At 37.6% G+C, this 22,040-nt stretch overlaps 3 protein-coding genes across 4 annotated transcripts; all 3 read left to right on the top strand.

The window, feature by feature from the left end:
* The first annotated feature begins 568 nt into the window (after window positions 1-568).
* zgc:171459 (uncharacterized protein LOC562056 homolog) lies at window positions 569-2,510 on the top strand. Its single transcript, XM_036567808.1, has 4 exons — window positions 569-706; window positions 830-923; window positions 1,005-1,092; window positions 1,369-2,510. The coding sequence occupies exons 1-4, from the start codon at window positions 679-681 to the stop codon at window positions 2,053-2,055; spliced, it is 897 nt and encodes a 298-aa protein (XP_036423701.1). The 5' UTR covers window positions 569-678; the 3' UTR covers window positions 2,056-2,510.
* Window positions 2,511-5,907: 3,397 nt separating this feature from the next.
* Window positions 5,908-10,771, top strand: zgc:113426 (uncharacterized protein LOC562128 homolog). Its single transcript, XM_036568347.1, has 4 exons — window positions 5,908-6,067; window positions 7,193-7,286; window positions 7,737-7,830; window positions 8,978-10,771. Exons 1-4 carry the CDS (start codon window positions 6,028-6,030, stop codon window positions 9,710-9,712), a joined length of 963 nt encoding a protein of 320 aa, XP_036424240.1. The 5' UTR covers window positions 5,908-6,027; the 3' UTR covers window positions 9,713-10,771.
* Window positions 10,772-12,612: 1,841 nt separating this feature from the next.
* Window positions 12,613-21,384, top strand: zgc:101783 (uncharacterized protein LOC447883 homolog). 2 transcript variants are annotated; one of them, XM_036567806.1, is made up of 11 exons: window positions 12,613-12,968; window positions 15,384-15,609; window positions 15,703-15,741; window positions 16,547-16,651; window positions 18,656-18,715; window positions 18,970-19,084; window positions 19,229-19,284; window positions 19,450-19,500; window positions 20,519-20,603; window positions 20,754-20,880; window positions 21,132-21,384. In XM_036567806.1, the coding sequence occupies exons 2-11, from the start codon at window positions 15,591-15,593 to the stop codon at window positions 21,219-21,221; spliced, it is 747 nt and encodes a 248-aa protein (XP_036423699.1). In that variant the 5' UTR covers window positions 12,613-12,968; window positions 15,384-15,590; the 3' UTR covers window positions 21,222-21,384. The 2 variants fall into 2 exon arrangements, with proteins under 2 accessions (XP_036423699.1, XP_036423700.1); XM_036567807.1 differs by lacking the exon at window positions 15,703-15,741 and having other exon boundaries at window positions 12,614-12,968.
* Window positions 21,385-22,040: the final 656 nt, after the last annotated feature.

The raw sequence follows: 22,040 nt of genomic DNA, 5'->3' as shown, positions 1-22,040 counted from the left end.
ATTCGAACAAGAAATTCAGAGGGATGTAGATGTTATAACCGATTTCACAAAGCTTCACAAATGTAATATCTTCCGATACTGGTGGTCGTCCAGACCCCTTTGCCCTGCACAGACAGCCTTCCTCTTTGAATTTTTTTGTGCCATGTCCAAATCTGCTTTCCAGTTGGTGCATTTTTATTGAATTTTCTCGAAACATCCATCCATCCATCCATCCATCATCTAAACCGCTTCTCCTTCTGGGTCGCGGTGGGGTGCTGGAGCCTATCCCAGCTGTCATTGGGCGGAAGGCAGAATACACCCTGGACAGGTCGCCAGTCCATCGCAGGGCACGAAACATTAAAAATTAAACTCGGTTAGTTTTTACACATGTTGTTAAAATTTGAGATCATTTGAGGGAGAACTGGCTATGTTATTAGACTACGAAATGATGTCAATTTTTTGGGACACCCTGTACTTTTACTTGGCGACGCTTCCAGCCCTCTCCACCCTGTCTGAATGTAAAATCCGGAGGTGCGCTGAACGCTGCACGGCTAGTGCACTCGCTAGGTTTGCTTTGTTGAAGGCGGAGTGAGGGCGACGCCATTTTTGCTGTAGGGAAACAGCGTAAGCACACTTTTTCCAAGAGCCCTAGCTCGGCTAGCTCTTTTTCCTTTATGATTAAATACTCACGGATAAATCATGGCCAGCGCTTCATATACGTATAAACGTAAGTGGCCGTGGACTGGGCATCCAGGGTGGCTCGTTCAACTGGCTAAAGTTCACCAGTAGTAAGTCCATCACTGTTTGAATAAGCTAGCACGCTAACTAGCCTCTTTTTTGTGCTATGTAGTGACTGACGAGGATATCAAGAACCTGATTCGCCTGCGAACAACGAACGCGGCCCTTTTTACCAGGAGGAGAAATGCGGCTAAAACAGCTTGGAGGTAACTTAACCAGCCAAAAACACAGAGTTATGATTATAACTAGGTTCCAGTGTGAATGACTCATTTTTTGCTTTTCTTTAGTGCAATTCTCAGGGAGTTGGGTTTGGAGGACAAGGTAACAGTAGACCAGATTGCCAAGAAATGGGAAAACTTGAAGATGAAGTACAAGGTTGGGTTGGACATATCACTTCAATAATAATATATATCATTCCCACCTATAACATTCTTTTAATGCTATCTTTTTCCAATTTATAATACTTGATCCTGAGGTAAACTGTAGTAACTTTATGAATTCACTGTAGGTTTCTTGTAGGAATGCTATATAAACTACCGTAATATCACTATAGTTTTTTTCATAAGTGGTTTATCACTTTTGAGAATTTACAATCATATAACCAAACGAATCAAATAAACATAACTGCGTTTTTCACTTTTGTATTTCAAGGAAATAAAATTTCCTCCCCCTGGCATGGAGGAGGCAGCGAGGACGTCCCATTGGAGATGGTTTAAAATGCTGGACGAAGCCTTAAAGGAGGAGATAACTGAGACGAGCTACCACTCATTGCCGTCCTCTGTGAGTGACGATGACTGTGGGCCACAGGCCAGCAAGAGGATATGTCAGGTCAAAGTAGGAGGTGACATTTTAGAACTGCTGGTGGATGATGAAGGTATATCAGGGGCCCCCGACTCAGGATCCACTCCACTGAATCAAGAGAGACTGCTGGGAGATGAGACCCCTACACAGCTGTCCGGCCTGAACATTGAGAAAGTCAAACTGACCAGAGAGCGGCAGCTTCTCGAGAAGGAGCACGCGGAGCTGGACCGGGAGAGACTGGTGTTAGAGAGAGAAAAGGATCTGGCAGAGAGGGAAAAGATAGCGCTTCAGAGAGACAGAGTGCAGTTAGAGAAGGACAGGGCCGCAGTGGACAGGGACAGAGCGTCGTTGGACCAGGATAGAGCCCGGTTAGAAAAAGACAGGGCTGCATTAGAGAGGGATAAGGCGGCTCTTGTGAGAGACAGAGAGAGTCTGAATGCCTCAGTGCAAGGGAAAAACTCCCCTCTAGACACGCCACATGAGAAGAACAGAGAGAAATTAATCCTCTTAATTGAGCGACTGATTGATAAGTTTTGAACAGAAATAAGCTTTGTTGGTTTAAACCTGTTCACTTCAGTACTATTTTATAACAGGCCTTTTTTCACTCAAGTGAATCTTTCCCAAATAAAGCTTAGGCTGACACAAATGTCCAGATATAAATCAGATTTGCATCACGTGCAAAAAAGTTTGCATCTTTAGTTTTGCATTGGAGATATATGAGGCTAGTGTAGCTAACAAGTAATGTAAGGTTTAAAAGATTTTGGGTGACATAGATTTCTATTACATTTGCCTATTAAAGAGGTCGGCAACAGAGGTAGGTTCTTTACTGCCCTGTTGCGGGTCCTACAGCAGAATTAGATTTAGGTTAAAATAATGACGATATGGCCTAGCTAGCTAGTAGCTAACGAAAAGACAAAAATAAAGATTTAAAATAAACATCGATAATTTGGAGACAAATGTTCTTATTTTCACTTATAATCATTCCAGCTGGTTTCCTGATATTTTTTATCTGCAACGAGAAACTGTCAAACTATAAAAAGTCACAAAGCTGAAGTCAGTTTCTCGTTCGACTTTTCCTGTTCGACCTTAAATGGTGCAGCAGTTACATTCTGGCACCTCAGTCACCAGTTAAGGTGGAACAGGAAAATTCTAACAAGAAGCTGGTGAATGAGAAGCTGGTTTCAGCCTTGTAAAAAAGTTGAATGTTGAGAGACATTTTACAAGAAACTATTCTACATTGAGCCCCGGAGGGGACAGAGGTAAAAAAAGAAAACGTGTATGAATTGCAAAACATTCACTCAAATTTTTATTTTTACTTCCATCCCCTCTGGGGTGCCATAATTCTGCTTTTGCGGAAAAGTTTCCTGCTGGAGATGTGAGAAAAGTGGCTATAGCTGAGCTTAAAGCAGAGCAAAGTAAGTCTGCGTTTTTGTGTATATTTTGTTTGTGTATACTAAGACATTAGCGAGCACATATTAAGACATATTTTGGGCCAAGATAGTAAAACAATACTTCAATAAAATGGACGTAAAATATTGTGGCTCCCATGGCAGATTGATTTTTGTTAAAAGGACATAATGGCTCTTCTTAACATTTGGGTTGCTGACCCCTGGGCTTGTAACTGCGGTGCAAAACTTAAGAAGCAAACTTAGCACACCAAACGTGTCTCGGCCGCTTGGCTCTATTTAGAGTAAAGGGCAAACTGTGCAAATTCATTTCTCAATGAATCATGACCTTAAAGTGACACCAATTAATATTCAAACTAGAATGTATATTTCCAGCCTATATCAGGCCAAAATTTGACTTGTGTTCTTTTCTGATATACGGCGTAATTCACCTTAGAGTTTGCAGTTTTGCCTCTACCTGTAAATCACATGGTAAAACCATGTCAGGGACATTTGACTGTTTTTGAAACCGACTCTGTTAAATGAACATAATTTATATTGAAAGATGAATGACAACATTGATGCCTTGTTGATTCTTCACTTTGTTGAAGTTTGTAAAGAAAAAAAAAATGATGGTTAAAATAGCCTTTGTGTTTAGTATTTTTGATTTATGCACAAATTAGAAGAACATTATTTTAAATAAAATATTTTCACTCAATATATAAAATTCTGTCATGGTGTCCTTTTGATAATCAGTGTTTAGTGATCAGTGTTGTTTTGTTTATTGGGGAAAGTACCATATTGGTTGGGACAGCCTTAATGCATGTTATTTGTTTATTTATGCACAGATATAGAAGAAAGTACATCATTTTAAATAGACTTTTTAGTAGTTAAATTTATAATTTCTGTTTAAAGAGGAATTCCAAACAGGTCTTTGGTTTTTCAAAATTGCTGCATAATTAAATGGCTGAGATGTAAACAAAGTCATTCAGAGTGGTTTGATGTGATTCTCTGTTCCAGAGAAACTTCCTAAGTCAGAATTGTTCACAATAGTGGTGATGGGAACCAGACGTCCAAAGCATTTAATGCCTTTAATAGCTACATCCTGGAATGTTATAACACAAAATGGTTGTAATTATGCTGCCAGATGTCTAAGACTGTGTTTTACGATTGTTTTGCAATAATATTTTGGCCTAAAACAGATTTTTACAACACATTCATTGTGTAGGGGTACAACGAGGTACATAAAGAAAATACTTTTTCAGATTTATCACTATTTTACCACCATCAACATTTCACATGAAAACTCAGAAGACGTGTAAGTTCACTGGTGGTTTTGGGTAGTTAGTAAAATGGCTGTGTTTGTGTTGTAGACCTAACCCCTGGTTCCTATCACCACCACTGTGAAGAAATCCGAGTTAATGAAACATTTCACTTGTTTCCATCTCAATGACTGAATTACGCATACATTTTGAACAATAGGTTGAATTCCCTTTTCAATCATCTTGATAAGTGGTGTAACACTGGATGCGTTAAATTGAAAACTTTAACATAAAATGACAGATCATTTTGGTTCCTTCTGGACAACTAAGGGTCAGTTTCCCAGACAGGGATTAAGCCTAGTCCTGGACTACATTTCCTTTTCACTGGAGAATCTCCATTCAGAACGCAATGTGCATTCAGAAGACCTAGGCCAGAGTTCAGCAACATGTGGCTCTTTTACTGAACTGTTGCGGCTCCACATCAGAATTAGATTTTTAGGTAAAAATAAAATATTCATTCTTTGCAGTAAAATAAAGCTCTGCTTATTGTTTTAACACAGTTTTAACAATAATGGATCTGAAACTCTGAAATTAATGTATAACTCCTAATTCACCCTTTAATCCTGAAGGTTGGTGCGCAGACTGCTGGTCACACAGCAACACAGACAACAATCTGATTGTATGTTGAGAGACATTTTACAAGAATCTGTTCTAAACGGAGCCCCAGAGGCGACAGAAGTAAAAAAGAAAATGTTTGTATAAATTGCAAAATATTCACTCTAATTAATTTTTATTTTTACCTCCGTCCCCTCTGGGGCTCCGTAACTCTACTTTTGCAGAAAAGTTTCCTGCTGGAGATGTGAGAAAGTGGCTATAGCTGAGCTTAAAGCAGAGCAAAGTAAGTCTGTGTTTTTGTTTATATTTTTAGTCTATACTACGACATATATCTAGCACATATTAAAACATATTTTGAGCCAAGATGGTAAAACGTTACTTAAGTAAAATGGACATAAAATGTTGCGGCTCCCAAGGCGGATTGATTTTTGTTGAAAGGAAAAAATAGCTCTTCTTAACATTTGAGTTGCCGACCCCGGCCTAGGCCTTGTCTGGGAAATGTGCTGAGTGAAAAGTAGTTGATTGTAGTTTTAGGGCTGGAACAGTCAGACCCAGTGATGTGCTGTAGCGTGTTAGGGTCATGTTTGGTGGCAGAAATGTGATTACATTTATAGTTCAGTTAACAATTAATACATTGATTGCAAAATCTAGGACCGGTTCTGAATCCAAGACACATTATCTTGTGTTCTCTAGCAGTGATTCTGCATTCTCTTGCAAATACAATGGATTTTGCAACAAGGGAACGCAAAAGGTTTGCATTTTCCTTTTCACAATGGCATTTCAGGGGTCAGCAAGATTGTACAGAGTCCCCAAAGGGCTTTTGCAAGAAACAATTGCAAGAACATTGTGTTACCTTTATACAATGTTTGCATTCGTTCGCAAACGTTTTGTGCTCCCGTGCAAAATCCATTGCATTTGCAATAAAACGCAAAACACTTGCGAAGGAACGCAAAGTTATTGTGTGGAAACACTGTCATTACGGTTTTTTATAGTTTATTTATTTTATTTATTTATAACCAGGGCTCCGTGAGATCTGAACGTCTCTGGTCTGTTGTGTGACCTGCTGTGAATTCTCCTGTTTCTCTTTCTCCTCCAGCTCGATAGGAGGTGCTAAAGCGCCACCGGTGTTCTTCAAGTCCAAAACATTGTAGTAAGTCCTGAACACCACAGTCAACTTTAGCTAGATATTTATAACTTTAGCGCTCTGTTTAAAAAGTCCTTGTTGTACGACTCTCACTGTCCAGACCATGGGGGAATCAGCGGGGATTTATGTCAGTGACGGAAAATGTGAGTGTTTATTGTTTTGTTTATTTCTTTAAACTCGTTGACGCTAGCTGTTAGCAAACCAGCTAGTTATCCAAGCTGCAGATAGGACTCTGCACAGGTTTATTACAGTGCGTTATATTTTTTGTAAGCTGCTTGCTGTGTACTATATATCACAAATTACATGAATAAATAAATGAAGACAGTTAGCGTTACTATAATTCTCATATGTCAAACACAAGGCCCGTGGGCCAGATTAGGCCCGCCACACAATCCTGTACGGCCCGCGAAAGTATTTTATTTTCTATTAATATTAGCCCGTTTCACAATGTGCTGCACTACAGTCCCCAGCATGCACTGCAACATAACGTGCTCCGACTCTCCCACCCCAACAACAGTCTATGGGACAGCGGTTACACCTCAGTTCTACACAATTCTGCGCAATTCCACACCAGTCATATCACCAGTCAATGCATTTCAGCTGCAGTTTAACCAGTATAAACACTTAACTTGAGCTCAGCAGCTCAGAAAATGAGCCTACGTTTTAATGAACTTGCAGCAAAGAAAGGATGTCAGGTGTGTGATTCAAGCAAATGGGAAGGGTAAAGGACCGAGCAGCTGGGGACATTTAAATTTTGAATATTTCAAGTGTTCACATAATATTTCAAGGTCTACTACAAGTGTCTGTATTTTGCTGTTGAAGTTTATGCATATTTTGAAGAAACAATGGCCAGTTTGGGTTATAGCACAACATTAATTAAAGATGAGGAAAACACCTTTTTCTCTGGCCCGCAGATTTGATAAGATTTTTAATATGGCCCTTTTACTGGTTGAATATGATCCCCCTGCAATATAGAATATAACAGGTAGTATACAGCACTGTACAAACCGTATAGTTTTTTTTATGAAGATATAAGATCTTACTGAAGTTTTTGTTCATAAGTACCTGCATGTAGCATCACATATGTCGATTATTCTGGGATATTTATTGCTCTCATGTGTTCCAGTAAAAGAAACCCAAGCGTCTCTCTCTGACGTATTACACTTATATATGGAATATGCAGAAAACAGTATACCCATCTGATTTTTTCCTGTGGCACGAAAGGTGTTTTCAAAGACCAAGTGTAAGACCATTGCTTTTTGTTCTAGGGACTGACCATGACACAGAACAGCTGATAAAGTGGCGCATGGGACATCACTTTCTGTTCTCTGGGAAGAAATCATCAGCCAGAAATGGTTGGGAGTAAGAATCGTTTAGTTTTCATCACTTCTGTACTGTACATTTGTTACCCTTGTTCATCAATGTTTAGGCATTTGCTTTACTGATATAGCATATGGCGCATAGTTTGTATGATGTTCACAGTGGATAATCAGATACCTTGACTGTTGTCATGTAACTTGCCAATGTCATTTAGAAAGTACATTAGTGTACATTTAAGCCATATTTCTTCTACTTTTTCTACTTCTATGTTATGTTAAGGTGCATAGATATAAGGTACATGTTCTCTGTGAAAGAGAATGCAGTGTAGCTTTAAAACACATTTAAGGTGCGCAGTTTTTTCAGAAATACATAAATCATTTTGGTTCAATTGATCAGATAAACATGAGATTATCATTTGGGTTCCTATTTGATTGAACATAACAATTGCACTATAAAATAATTTGAGAATATTTACATGCATTTGTTTTCTAGGAGATTTATACGAGAAACACTATCAACATTGGATGGAGACTGGACTGCTGCCAAAGCTAAAAAGAAGTGGTCTAATTTAAAAAGAAAATATCAGGTATGTTGAATATTATGCTTTAATTTTTCTTCTAAAATACGGAGCAGACTGAACTGCACTCAAGCCCTGCTCTCCTGTGTATAAAGCAAGTGACTTGTGAGTTTACACAAAAACAAACATCAAACAAAACTCATATTCTTTGCACTATGATTCAGAGACAGTGTTTAAATCATAATTTATTGTTTTTCATTTCATCGCCATATGCAACAGTTTTATCATACATCACACGCATAGTGATGCACAGGAAAAAGAAACTGAAATTATAGACATACTTGGCTGAATTAACATAATAATACTGCCGATGCTTTCAAGGTGATAAACGGAGAATTGATACAGAACTAGATGACGAATTTAATTTTGAACTTTTAATATTGCTAAATACTATATATTAAAAATTGTAAAATTATGAAAATACTATACTTTATGGTATTCTGAAGGCCTCTACCACTGAAATCCAGAGCACCTCTGCTATAATGATGGAAAACACCTCATTTTGTAGCGTGTAAAGTGTGTGAATGCGGCTTTTGAACTTCCATCTAGCAGTCTGAAGTTTCTCCAGAAGGGGGTGCTATTAGTACTTTGCTTTAGAATGCATGTTACTGTTCCCAGTAGCAGCTTTCAAAACAGGAAAAAAGTTTGTTACCAAAAGATACAGAGTTACTGTGATTTCCATTAAAGAATTCACTGAAATAGTGATTCACATAGAATCACTATTTCTCACTTTCATTACCATTCAAATGTATATATGTTAAATGTTAGATTTTAAAACTTAATTGCAGACTTAATTGCAAAATTCTTTTTCTCTTTTGGACGTAAACTGAAAGTGCCACTTTTCAGTTCAAATGTTTCAGTGGCCGAAATATCAGAGCATCCCTAATTGTGCATTCTTAATTCACTTCTGTTCAGTTATTTTGGTAAAATTTACATTTTTTTAAAAATACTCCACAAATATGACTGGAGGAACTATTATAACAGTAGTGCAATATAGATAATAAAACAATATACTGAGCCTTTTTTATTTTACGTAAAAAAATTTTAATTTATTCTAGTCTTCCAAAAGCAATGCTGTCAAATCACCAACTTTAAATTGGTGCATTTTTAAATGGCACATCTTATTTTTAATTGTTTTTTTTTCTTTTATATTAAGGAGATCAGATCGCTGGGAACAGAAGTAGAAACAGTGAACCCAAACGCCTGGCGATGGTTTCATTTGATGGAGAAGGCTGTGGAGCGGGAGTCCACGGCGAGTGAGGCTGTCCCTTTGATGTCATCAGTGAGCGACGGTGACGACGTGTGCACACCACAGCCCTGCAAGAGGGTGTGTCAGGTGCAGGTGGGAGGAGACATTTTAGAGCTCCTGACGACTTCAGTGATGGAGGTCAAAGGGGGAAGTGAGCCTGTATTGGGAGATGAAAGAGTTACAGCAGAAACATCAGCGCAGAACAGACAAGCAGACACAAAGGACCCAGAAACTGACCACTCCTCAGTTGACCTGGACGCTGAAAAGGCCACCCTGAGGAGAGAAAGACGGCTGATTGAAAAGGAGCACGCAGAGGTGGACAGAGAGAGAGTGATCCTGGAGAAAGAGCGGGATTTGGCAGAGAGGGAAAACGTAGCTCTCCAGAGAGAACGAGTGCGGTTAGAGAAAGACAGAGCCGCGTTAGACCGGGACAGAGCTGCGCTGGAACAAGAGCGAGCAAGGATTGAAAAAGACAGAGCAGTGCTGGAGCGGGACAGAGCTGCACTGCAAAGAGAGAAAGACAGATTCACAGCTATGGTGCTTGGCAGAAATGACACTGGACACATCGACATGGACACTGGACTCATGGAGGATAGAAAGAGATTAATATTTTTATTTGAAAGGCTGATTGAGAGGTTTTGAATCAGCTTTGGTACAACTACTAATTGAATATTATTTTGTGTAGTTTTCAAAAACTGTGCAAGTGAAGACGTCATTTAGACATTTACATTCTAATTGTTATGTATCTGTACATTTGTATTGTTATAATAATAGCTGTATTTACAGTGGGGTCCAAAAATCTGAGACCACATTGAAAATCTGGGTTTTTTGTCGGTAAACTTGGAAACAAACGACAGAAAAGAAAAGTAAAAAAGGTATGACTAGAATAATGAGAAAAATATTTAAGATTCTGCACTATTTCTAGATCATTATTCAAATTTCAGCAAATTTGGACATTGATGTTAAGACCTTTGTAGAAAAAGGTTAGATTTTTTTTTCATCCCTTCCATTGAAGCACAAGTTCAGATGATTCTCAGGTGGATTAGATCTTCTCGTCAGAGGCTTTTGCATAAACTTGTGAAGTCCCCAACAACAGACCATATACAAAAAAAATTCTGAAATGAATATTCAAATTTTCAAGATTCTACAGTCAAATTGTTATAATGATAATGTAATTTGTAATGTAGAACTTTGTTATATATTACAAAGGATGCAAAAAGAATCATTTTCAGAAGTGGTTTCAGACTTCTGGACCCCACTGTTGGTAGGTAGGCAGTCCTGTGTAACACATTCTCTTTAGATAACAGTATGTTAAATATGGCAGTTTTCTGCAAATTTAAGTGCACATTTTCTATTTATTTGCTGAGTTCAACATATTGGGGAAAAACACACCTTATAAGTCTTACGAAATGTGTCACAACTTTTGTTCATGCCACATTAAATATTTAACGTTTTATTTTTTTCCCCAGTTTATATTAAAATTCACCAAATAAACAGTAGATGTGCATTTTCACAACAGAAACATGTAAGTTGACCAGGGCTGCCCAAACTTTTGTATTTGCCTTTATATACAGTACTGTGCAAAAGCCCTAGGGGTCTGTGGAAATGATATTTATTAAGCTATTTATCTGGGCGGTAAGCACTTATTTGTTCAAAAAACATCAACTTAAGCATAAATACAGATAAATAAACAATACATTGTGATTGTTCTGTGTGTCTGCATTAGATTAACCATTTCCAAAGCTCTCCTTTAGAAAGTTTAGAATTTACAGTTACCATCCAACACCTACTTAATCTAATCAATCCTTCATTCAATTAAATGAAATGTAATAAATCCATGTATTGGCTGGAGCGCTGTGAGAAGACAGGATTCAGGAACCAAACCTGTGTTCTTCTATCTCTGTTCTTCTAACCAAGATACAAAAACAAAAAAAATAATCTAGTTAGTTTTTACTGTATTTATGTCTGTTTGTTATTTATTATCATATCGTGTTTAACTGGTTGGCACCAACAAAAATAGTTTTAAATAATTTTTTTGACTGCCCAAGACTTTTGCACAGAACCATTGTCTTTGTTTTCAAAAGCATTAATATCTCTGTAGGAAGTTCCTGTTTCAGACGAATGCCTGAATGTCTCAATTTTGAGAAACTATTGTTACATGAAAATAGAGCTGTTTAGTAGAAGTATATCAGGTTAACTCATTTACTTAATTAACTTTGTCTTTGACAGCTGATATGACAGCAATGTTCTTGTGTGCTTTTTACAGTTCAACTACAGTTATTTCTACAAACCAAAATATTAGCATCCCTGACTTCAGACACAGGGTGAGCGGGCTAGAATTGCTTTTCATTCATTCCTTTTCCTGATCCAACGAATAAACTGTAAACATTTGAAAAATGCAATCCCTAGACCATATGGTTATTTAATGTTTGTCTTGTTTTGTGATGTGGCACTGTATCTCCAGTCTAAGTAAATGAGAAACTGTGAGAAACAGCATTCCCAATGATTTAGAAAGAAAAATAATTCAGAAATAATGATCTGGCAAGTGTGAAAGTCACTGCAGAACAGTGCAGTGTGCTTTTGTAATCTTAGAGCTCCCCCTTCTGGTTAGAATGACAGCATTGCTGTGTGGCTTAAGATAGATAGATAGACAGATAGATCACTTAATTAATCCCAGAGGAAGTCGTCTATTACAGCAGCACAAACTACAGTAAAGAGCAAAACAAGAGCAAAAGTATTGTATGCTATTATACAGATGCATAAATAGAAGAAATAAAGATATATAATAAAATATACTAAAACAACCATAAAATATGCTGTGCAGTATGAGAATAAGTAAAATTGCATAAATATTATGCAGGTGACAATACAGTGGTGCATGTCACGCCCAGTGGATGAACCGAGTGACTATACACTGTAAATAGTAACATGTTAATAGTTGTGCAATATGCATGGGTGTATAAACAGGTGGCAGTGCAATATGCAATATTTATGGATGTGTAAACAAAGTGGCAGTGCATAGTGAAGAGTAGAGACATATAATGTCCAGTCGGTGCTCAGTGTACAATAATGTCCCAGCACAGTGACATGGTGTGCGATCCCTCCTGTACACAGCCTCTGTGTTGGCCCTCCGGTCCAGTTTGTTGTCAAGCAGGACACCCATATTTGGGGTGTCCACCCGCTCAACGTTCTGACCCATGATGGTAATGGGACTGATCACCATCTCCTAGGTGTTGGCCACATTGAGTGGCAGATGGTTCCTCGCACACGACTCAACGAAGCTTTGCACAAGGTTTCTGTATTCTCCTTCCTGCCCATCCCTGATGCACCCAACCGCCACAGAGTCATCAGAACATTGCTGAAGGTGGCAGAGGTCCGACCTGTACTGGAAGTCCGTGGTGTACAGGGTGAAGAGGAAGGGTGACAGCACAGTTCCCTGTGGTGCTCCAGTGCAACTGGCCAGGTGATCTGACTGGCAGGTTCCCAGCCACACATACCGGGGTCTTCCGGGCAGGTGGACAATCATGGACTTGTCCACCTGCATTTTATACAACTTCTCAGCCAGCATGAGAGGCTGGATGGTATTGAATGCATGTGAAAAGTCAAAGACAGTGATTCTCACTATGGTGTTATTCTGGTCCAAATGGGAATGTGCCGTCTGCAGTAGATAAATAACAGCATCTTCCACGCCAACCTGCTGTTGATAAGCAAACCACTAGTCTCTCCAGGACCTTCGTGACGTGGCATGTAAAGCCACTGGTATGTAGTCATTTAATAAGCAGGTAGATGATTTCTTTGGAACTGGAACCAGGCAGGATGCTTTCCACAGCACTTGGCACACAACTTCGTTCAAGGCTCAGGTTGAAGAGATGCTGAGGAATCCCACATAGCTGATAAAGTAAGTAGTTACATAGATAAAAGGGTTGAAAGTGCTGTAACGTAAAATACTTATGTATTATTTTGGGAGATTTGTACTTTACTCAAGTGTTAAGGAAATTGAATATTTGCACTTTTTGCGGATTTGCCGAGAAATACTCTATACCTTTGCATGTAGGCCTTCAAATTCCTTGTTAAAAATCTCAATAGCCAGAAGATTTTTCTCTTTTTCTCACCAGTTAAGCTTCTGTGCATTTTAATAGATTGTTGTTTTTATTCAAATATCTAGTAAAATTCATGTCATGTTAAATGAAACTGTCGAGCACTATGCTGATTAGTCTTTGCGTGAAAACTAGTAGTAAAATATTTACTTTTCATTTTTATATACTTGATTATATTTAAATCTAGCTCTGAATCCATACTTCCACTATTCATGGAGAAGTATTTTGACACAGTATCCATGCTTGATGTAAGTACAGCTTCTCTGTTCTTTTTTCACCACTGCATAGATGTTACTAACATCCGGGAGCTACACCCACACTTCCTGGAGTTTTATCTAACCATCAAAATGTAAACTAACAAAAACCAGACTTTCAGATAACCATCAAAAGGCAATAGAACAGACGGATGTGGTGGTATTTTATAGCAAATACACTTTAGACACAGTTCCAGAGAACCAACAGTCAGTAAACTAAACATGCTTCTTAGCACATTACATTACAAGGAAGTTGTTTTACGTTGTCATCATTTGTATGTAGACAGTGGAATCAATAGCTTACATCTTTCCCATCTATGATACGCTATATGGCCAAAAGTAGGTGTGGACACCTTTCTAATTATTGAATCAACACCCATTGCAAGCAAGTGTATAAAATCAAGCACATAGCCATGTAGTCTCCACAAACAAACAAACACTGGCAGTGAAATTGGTCTTACTGAAGAGCTCAGTGACTTTAAATGTGGCACTTTTAGCTTGTGAAATCCCTGTCCTGCTAGATCTGCCCCAATCAACTGTAAATGCTATTATTTTGAATTGGAAGCATCTAGGAACAACAACAGCTCAACCACAAAGCAACAGCCTATGCAAACTCACAGTGCAGGGCTGACTAGTGCTAAAGCATGTAGTGTGTGAAAAACACATATTCCCTGCTGCATCACTCACATGGGCTGGAGGTTATGGAACCAGCCTTGTGACTGGAAGGTCACCGGTTCGATCCCCTGAGCCAACAGTATGTGATTCCCCATTGTGGGACTAATAAGGGCAAGTCTGGGTCTCAGATGATTTGTATGTCAGTAGTGCTGGCCACTGTTGATAAAATTCAGTAATATTTTCCAGGTTTATGATGATGACATAGCTGACATGTTTTGAATGGACTGTTTAGTTCTGTTTTCTTATCTGACATTTTTCTTGTATTTTATTTTTTTCTTTTTTAACATTTATGTGGTTTTATATACCAAAAATGGTCATAATTAATTTTTAGATGACTACTTTTCAAAGACCCTGTATCTCTTAGAATGAAACAGGCTGTTCATGTTACTGTACCTTTAAAACTGATAGGAGATAGATGAGCTCTGTTCTGTTTGGCTACCCTGTATTGTGCCCCATAGCTAAAGCACTGAGAGCTGAAACACTGCTTATAACTTCAGTGTGAATGGGTGGAGCCAAACTGCTGTAGGCTGAATAGGTGGATATATGTAAATGAGTTGGTTCTCATTTGTTCTCTGTATGGGCTGGAAAGTGAATGGTATGTTTAACAATATTTACATATTACTTCGAGCTCCTTTATTTAAAAAAGCCAGTGTTCAGTATTTAATGATATGGGCCCTTTAAAATGACACGAAAGAAAATCTTGTGCAGTATTGTAAATGTTAACCAAAGAGGACTTGGGTTTCTGCTTCAGCTGTGTAAAATTCCTGGACATCCAATCCATTAGCCTCATTCGTCAATATCAAATGCCAAATAAGAAAACATTGGTTGGATGTCAGAATCATTGTGAAAACAGAGATTTCTTCTTAAGAATGGTTGGTGAATGAGGCCCAATGACCTGATTGAACTTTCATAAAATAATAAAAATGCTAAGATAGGAAAATGCTAGGGTTCTAGGACATTTTGTGCCCTGAAGTGAAATTAATTAATTAAATTCATCAATTTCACAGTGTGGCACCAATACCAATGTTATTTGCTATTGATGATATATCACCCAGCATTTTTGCATCAGTGATATCTGTCACTAAACATACTGTAGAAATGTCACTTCTATAGTAAAATGCAGACTATCTGGTTCACAGAGTGGAGAGAAACGGACTCAAGCATGTCGACTAACAAGACAAACGTTTTCAGGCTTTTGTTCCGGGAAAAAAACAGGTTTATCAAGTTTGTTTGAATAGCTCTGCTACTAAGAAGCAGTATATCAGGGACACTATACTGTCTTTACAGAGAAGAACTCTTGGAAGCAACAACAGAAGATGGCACAGAAGATTCAGTTATGAACAAGTGAAGAAAGGACGAAGCAGATTGATTCATTGATTGATTAACTGATAGCTGAAGTTTGGCTGGATTATACTCATCAACAGCCTTCACAGTCGTGAACTCCTGGAACTGGACGGCTTAATTCCATCAGTCAGCAGATCTGGATAGAGCAGCATGATTTATGTACGCAAAGGTCAGTCAAACACAGTGATAAATGATCTGTCATTTCTGCTACATTTCCAGTTTTTGTGTAAGATTTGTGGATTTATGTTTCTTTTTAATTCAGTGGGGCCCTATCTGGGACACAGGAGACAGCCACAGAGCAGTATGTGTCTCCTGCAGTCTTGATGAAATATGCTGTGATTATATCCTTTAATTCGTTCCATCATTGAAGGAAACTATGCTGTGCATGCATTCAATAGAAAAAGCTTGGTGAAAGAAGCTTTTTCTAATCATAAGTACTAGTCTGAACATCAGACTGAGTCTATGGATAATCCAGAATAAGGTAGTCATAACTGCTAATAGGGGAGAAGAGGGAGAACATGTGGAACATATATCACATACAGGATCTTTCAGTTTGCGATCAATGTTTTCAACAATACGAAAAATGATTTAGTTTCAGATAAAAGTATGAAATCAATCTGGTATGCTAATCCTGTGCAACTTCATAGCTTTCAAGTGATTAGTAGGACTCTAGGAAACTGTAAATAAGAAATGTTAGATGTTTCCAGAATGATGAACAGAGCTATGGAAGATTCAAAAATGACCGAGAAAGCTGTACAACACTGAGAATAAAGTTGTAATATCATAAATATCTAGAATTCATGTTCAAAATTGAAGATCAAATCTCAAGGCAGATAACTTTAGCCAAAAAGAATGTACAGTACATTATTTAGCATTTGATAACTTCTTGTTCACAGCATTTATCTTGTATAAAAACATCTTAAAATACATTTTGGTGAATAGTTTGTAACATTTAAATCCACATGGATAAGTTACAATTGTACATTAAATAACAAAAATTGTTAATATGGCAAGTAGTTCCAAACTTTTGTGTATGTAATTGTGCAATTTTAACACATCTGCATTTACATTTTTTGTTAATCAAAGGCGTTTTCTTATTTTCACAGGAATTATAAAATTACTTCTGATGCTTTTAATTCTGGTAATATCAATAACCCTCACTGTCAAGCTCTTGAACACTGATGTAGAACTGAAATTGGAAAACCTAATAGGTGGGTATTAAAATTTTTCTCAATTTTGTCATTTATTTACTTTCCAGTCAAAACAGCTTTATTCAAATAGTTTTAGAACTAATAGATATTTCCGAGGGGATTAGATATAGGTTTAAAAGAATATCAAAAGCTATAAATAAAATGAGACTAAAAGCCTATTGAAAGGCAGCCTGAGTAAAACCTGCTAGACCACCAAAACTGTCAGCCTCAGATAAATAGTTCTTAAAGCTTTCATCTTTGAGAGAGAGGAGAAAATCAAGCTCCACTCTTCAAAAAAAAAACAAACAAACAAACAGAACATTTTGACTGACCACCCCACAGTCCAGACCTCAACATCATGAATGTGTTTGGGATTACTTGGCTTGTGAACTGTAGAAAATGCAACCAACTTCTAAGACTGAACTTTGGAGGTGTGGAAAAATATCCCTGCAGAACCCCAAATTCCCAAAATTGTGATATTACATTTAGTTTTTGAAGCTTCTGTGTTACATGTTTTATGCTTTTTTCTTTATGCTGAAAAATGAAATAACTTGTACTTAATAGCTGTTTTGACTTTTGCACAGTGTATTTACTATGTATGCAAACCCCACTTCTAGAAAAGTTAGGTCATTTTCTAAAATGCAATAAAAACAAGAATCTGTGATTTGTTAATTCTCTTGAGCCCTTATTTAACTGACAAAAGTACAAAGAAATTACCTTTAATGATACTTTTGATGATGAATCACTTTTTGGCTGACCAACTTGATTATATTTTGTAAATATAAACAACTTTTAATTTAATGCCCACAACACACTCAAAAAAGTTGTGACAAGGCAAAATAAGAGTGAAAAGTTTAAATATTCATGTTACACTGGTGAATAGGTAATAGGTGAGGGTATCATGAGGGTATAAAAGGAGCATCCACCAAAGACAAGCAAAGATGGGTCATGACTTACCACTTTGTGCCAAATTTAATGAGAGAATTGTCAAACTGTTCAAAAAGAACATTTCTTAAGGCAAGATCTAAAGACCTAAAGAATTTCACCGTGGTCTTTCACCATCATAAGTACATAATATTGTGAAAAGATTCAGGGAATCCAGAGAAATCTCAGTCCATTACTGGAAACCACTGGTGAATGTGCGTGACCTTAAAGTCCTCATATGGCATTGTATGAGAAAACATCATGCTACTGTGTTAAATATAGCCACATAGGCTGGGGAGCACTTCGGAAAACCATTGTCACTAAATACACAAAATCCACTGCTGCATCAAGAAATACAAAGTGAAACTCTATTACGCATGAAGAAAGCCATGCATTAATTCTATACAGAAACACCACCGAGTTCTCTGGGCCTGAGCTAATCTCAGATGATCTGAAAGGCAGTGGAAATTTTCAGTTTGTTTTTGGGAAAAACCTACTCTCTGTGCCAAAACATACAAAGACAAAAGGGACCATCAATACTTTTATCAGAGTAGGGTGCAGAAGCCAACATAGAGAGACATATGGTGCCATCAAGATGACGTCTTTCCCAGTAAGTCCATGGTTATTTCTCATTCTACACGTACTACAACAGTATAACTTCGAAGACACAGACTGCGTGTGCTTGACTGGCCTGCTAGCAGTCCAGATCTGTCTCCTATTGAAAATGTATGCATTATGAAGAGGAGAATCAGGCAACGACGACCACGGACAGTTGAGCAGCTGAAGTCTTGTATCAAGCAAGAATGAGCAAAAAGTCCCCTTGCAAAACTGATAAAATTAGTATCCTCAGTTCCCAAACAATTAAAAAGTGTAATTAAAAGGAAAGGTGATGTAACATACTGGTAAAGATGCTTTTTTTGTAGTGGAAATTCTTTGCCTGTTAAATAAGAGAAAATAAGAGAAGATAACCAATTACGATTCTTGTTTTTGCTGCATTTCACAAAATGTCTGAACTTCTCCAGAAATAGGGTTTGCACATACGCATGCATTTTATGTATTTTTAATATGTAAATGTTATTTGTTCTGTATTTTGAAATCTAGAGTGGCCAAATGAAGGACCTGATTACAGAGTTACAAGATCCATCCTTCATAAAAACTCTTGTAAGCATCCAAAACTTTAAGTAATATTTTAATACTTCACCTCACTGAGCAAACACTGAATAAGCAAAGTAAACTGGCAATGGGTTGCGTTCATTATTAGCGTGGTCAGTTCTTCAAGTCAATAATTCATACAGTCATACATGTGTGTACTAAAGAGGTGTAATGTATGTTAAAATAGTTTTAAATGAAAGTTATAAATGTCATACACTATGTGCATTGCGATGTACTGTATGCTGTTCTGTGTGTGTAATCAGCTATTCCTGGTAAATGCGGCCTCCCACAGCCGTGTCCTGAGGAACACTTTGCCTATAAGATTTCCAGTGGAGCAGCAAACGTGATAGGTGCAAAAATATGTTTCAATGGAGACATGTAAGTTTGTGTCTTAGAATAAACTAGTTCCCTTCACCAAACAGGCAGGGCTTATTAATAGGCTAATTTCCATCATTTATTTCTCTCATTGCTAAATTTATATAAATATCTGCTTTCTACTATTTACATTACATTTTCTTTCAGTTTAATAGGTGTGACAAAAACCTTGGGAACAGGAATTAACATTGCTGTTGTCAACGGTAACTTGACCTAAGCTAAGTCAACTGTTCTAAATGACCATGAAAGGAATCAAATTATTTCCTTTTTTTATACATTATCCTGTTCAAAGATTAAGCTGCATCCTCTGTAAAAAATACTTTATAATTTCAGAACAGTATATGAGTTTGTCAAATTTCTGTTTTTAGGCAAAACTGGTGAACTTGTCGATGCCGCTTCCTTCGACATGTGGAGTGGTGGTAAGTGATTTTTTTGTTGCCGTCTGTTAGTTAAAGTGATATTTCTATCAATGCCTGTTTCTTTATTACATTAGTGTATGTATTGCATACATATTTTATATGCTTATTTGACAATGCTACAATTTATGAGTATGGAAATTACCAAATGTTACTTCTGTGTAATAAAATTACTGTTAAAGGGCCATTCTGGCATAAACCATATATTATATATGGAAAGGCCTCTTATGGCTATTATGCTTCTAAACTGTGAAACTCAGTTTCACCTTCTATTAGACAGTCAAGCTCAGTGCACAGTTTTACAAAACATTTGAAAATGTATCTCTTTAGTGTTTCATTTAAGTTTTACGTCTCTTTTGTATTGACCTTTTAAATTGTTTTTTAATCTGTCATTGTCTTATTTGATTTTAAATCAATGCTCAGAATTTTTTCCATAACTGTTAAACATTGTTATCTGTCTATAAAGCACTCTGAGCTGCCACTGTTATGAAAAGTGCTCTATAAATAAAGATATTGTTATTTTTATAGTTATCATTATTGTTTAAGAACCATATTGAAGGCCTAACTCTAATAGTCACCGTTCACCTCTACATAATATGTAGTGCAGCGTTGGATGTCTCAGCCTCATTGGTTCACAGTTTCCTTTTTTCACAGTAATCTTTTTTACAGTTTCATCCATCAGTGTTCTCTCACTACAGCACCGATCATGCACTGCGCAATTATGTTCAGCTGTCTTACAGTATTGTTAGCTATCTGACTTCCTTCTCTATTAGCCAGATGTATCCACCCCCAAAGCGCTTGTAATTTTTCATCCTACCTTTAAGATGCATCATCAGAAGGGGGTCCTAGTCTTTAAACTAATGAATATTGCTCTACACAGTACCACAGCACCAATGTAGGATGTAAGAAGGCTACTTTACAAGAAAGATTGTTAAATATTTCATTTTGTCCAAAGTACCCCCCTGGGTTTTGATTGCATAATGACTGATATTAATTTTCTGTTAAAATTTCTATTTCACAGAAGTTGAGCCACTTGTAAAATTTCTGACTTCAATTCAAAATGGCTCAATTGTGCTGATGGCATCCTACGATGAGCCAGCATCAAGGTACAGTATCAGTTGGTCTATAATTTCTGATTGCCTTCATGTCCATTATGCTGCAAAATGTACTGCCAGATTCTATGCAATGCAACTAATTTGTGGGCTCCTTGTGGTAATAATAAATTAGACCGGCTCATTTGTCTAATTACATCACAGACTTAACGATGAAGCGAGGACACTCATCAGTCAGCTTGGCAGTTCACATATTTCAACACTAGGGTTCAGAGATAACTGGATCTTTGTGGCAGGAAAAGGCATCAAGAACATAAAGCCGCTGGAGAAGGTAAAGTCAAAGTGCTTGGTGACTTTAGGCTCGTGTGCAGCTGCTCCAGAGTGTGCCGTTCTATTGCCAATGCTTTACTCTGGAGGTTATACAAGCTATGTGTGCACATATGAACGTCTGTGTCAGCAATGAGTTTACCTTAAAATAACTGAATTCACTAATTAGAAGGGGTGTCTGCAAACTTTTTTCCATGTAAAATATGATTAAATCTGTCAGTGATTTACAGTCTGCCGACTATCTCTTTCTTTCAGCATATAAAGAATGACAAGTCAGTCAACAAGTATGACGACTGGCCAGAGATGGTAGAGATGGATGGCTGTTTACCACGGAAACAAGACTAGGACCAAGATAGCAACCCATTTTCCACACAAAACTTTGTAAAGCCAATTATTTTTGTCTTCAGCATCACCACTTGGACGAGTGGATCAGACACACCAGTGCTGCTGGAGCTTTTAAACACTGTGTCCACTCACTGTCCACTCTATTAGACACTCCTACCTTGTAGGTCCACCTTGTAGACGTAAAGTCTAAGCTCATCTGTTGCTGCACAGTTTGTGTTGGTCATCCTCTAGTCCTTCATCAGGGGTCACAGGACGCTGCCCACAGGACGCTGTTGGCTGGATATTTTTGGTTGGTGGACTATTCTCAGTCCAGCAGTGACACTGAAGTGTTTAAAAACTCCAGCAGCACTGCTGTGTCTGATCCACTCGTACCAGCGCAGTACACACTTACACACCACCACCATGTCAGTGTTACTGCAGTGAGGAGAATGATCCACCACTCAATACCTGTCCTGTGGGGGTCCTGAGCATTGAAGAACTGGTTAAAGGTGGAATAACAAAGTATGCAGAGAAACAGATGGACTACAGTCTGTAATTTAGAACTACAAAATGTACTTATATAGTAAGTGGAGCTGATAAAATGTTCAAAGAATGTACATACAAGGAGATGGTTTCTATGTTATGGCTGATCGGTATGACTTGTTGGTTTGCTACTTTGCTTCTGTGCTCAAATTCTCAGCTACTTTACGAATACATCTATATGGGTTTTTATGTTCCGTTATAAATGACCATTATTTTGTTACTTATTTTGTGATTTATAAAGACTATCTTTCTGGCAAGCTATTTGTAGGGTTGTATAATGAAGTATAATAGTTTTGC

Source organism: Colossoma macropomum, unplaced genomic scaffold (assembly GCF_904425465.1).
Source record: "Colossoma macropomum unplaced genomic scaffold, Colossoma_macropomum, whole genome shotgun sequence".
NCBI classification, from domain to species: Eukaryota; Metazoa; Chordata; class Actinopteri; order Characiformes; family Serrasalmidae; genus Colossoma; species Colossoma macropomum.
Note: the sequence above shows the minus strand (reverse complement) of the source record. Positions and strands in the feature narration are given on the sequence as shown.

What these genes read in the sequence shown, in the direction of transcription:
- zgc:113426 (XM_036568347.1), top strand. Translation starts at nt 6,028, where the DNA reads ATGGGGGAATCAGCGGGGATTTATGTCAGTGACGGAAAAT. An exon ending in TCAGCCAGAAATGGTTGGGA is followed by an intron (nt 7,287 to 7,736) that starts GTAAGAATCGTT and finishes TTTGTTTTCTAG; the next exon opens with GAGATTTATACGAGAAACAC. An exon ending in ATTTAAAAAGAAAATATCAG is followed by an intron (nt 7,831 to 8,977) that starts GTATGTTGAATA and finishes TTTTATATTAAG; the next exon opens with GAGATCAGATCGCTGGGAAC.
- zgc:171459 (XM_036567808.1), top strand. Translation starts at nt 679, where the DNA reads ATGGCCAGCGCTTCATATACGTATAAAC. An exon ending in GCGGCTAAAACAGCTTGGAG is followed by an intron (nt 924 to 1,004) that starts GTAACTTAACCA and finishes GCTTTTCTTTAG; the next exon opens with TGCAATTCTCAGGGAGTTGG. An exon ending in ACTTGAAGATGAAGTACAAG is followed by an intron (nt 1,093 to 1,368) that starts GTTGGGTTGGAC and finishes TTGTATTTCAAG; the next exon opens with GAAATAAAATTTCCTCCCCC.
- zgc:101783 (XM_036567806.1), top strand. An exon ending in ATATGTTTCAATGGAGACAT is followed by an intron (nt 19,085 to 19,228) that starts GTAAGTTTGTGT and finishes ATTTTCTTTCAG; the next exon opens with TTTAATAGGTGTGACAAAAA. An exon ending in TACGATGAGCCAGCATCAAG is followed by an intron (nt 20,604 to 20,753) that starts GTACAGTATCAG and finishes ATTACATCACAG; the next exon opens with ACTTAACGATGAAGCGAGGA.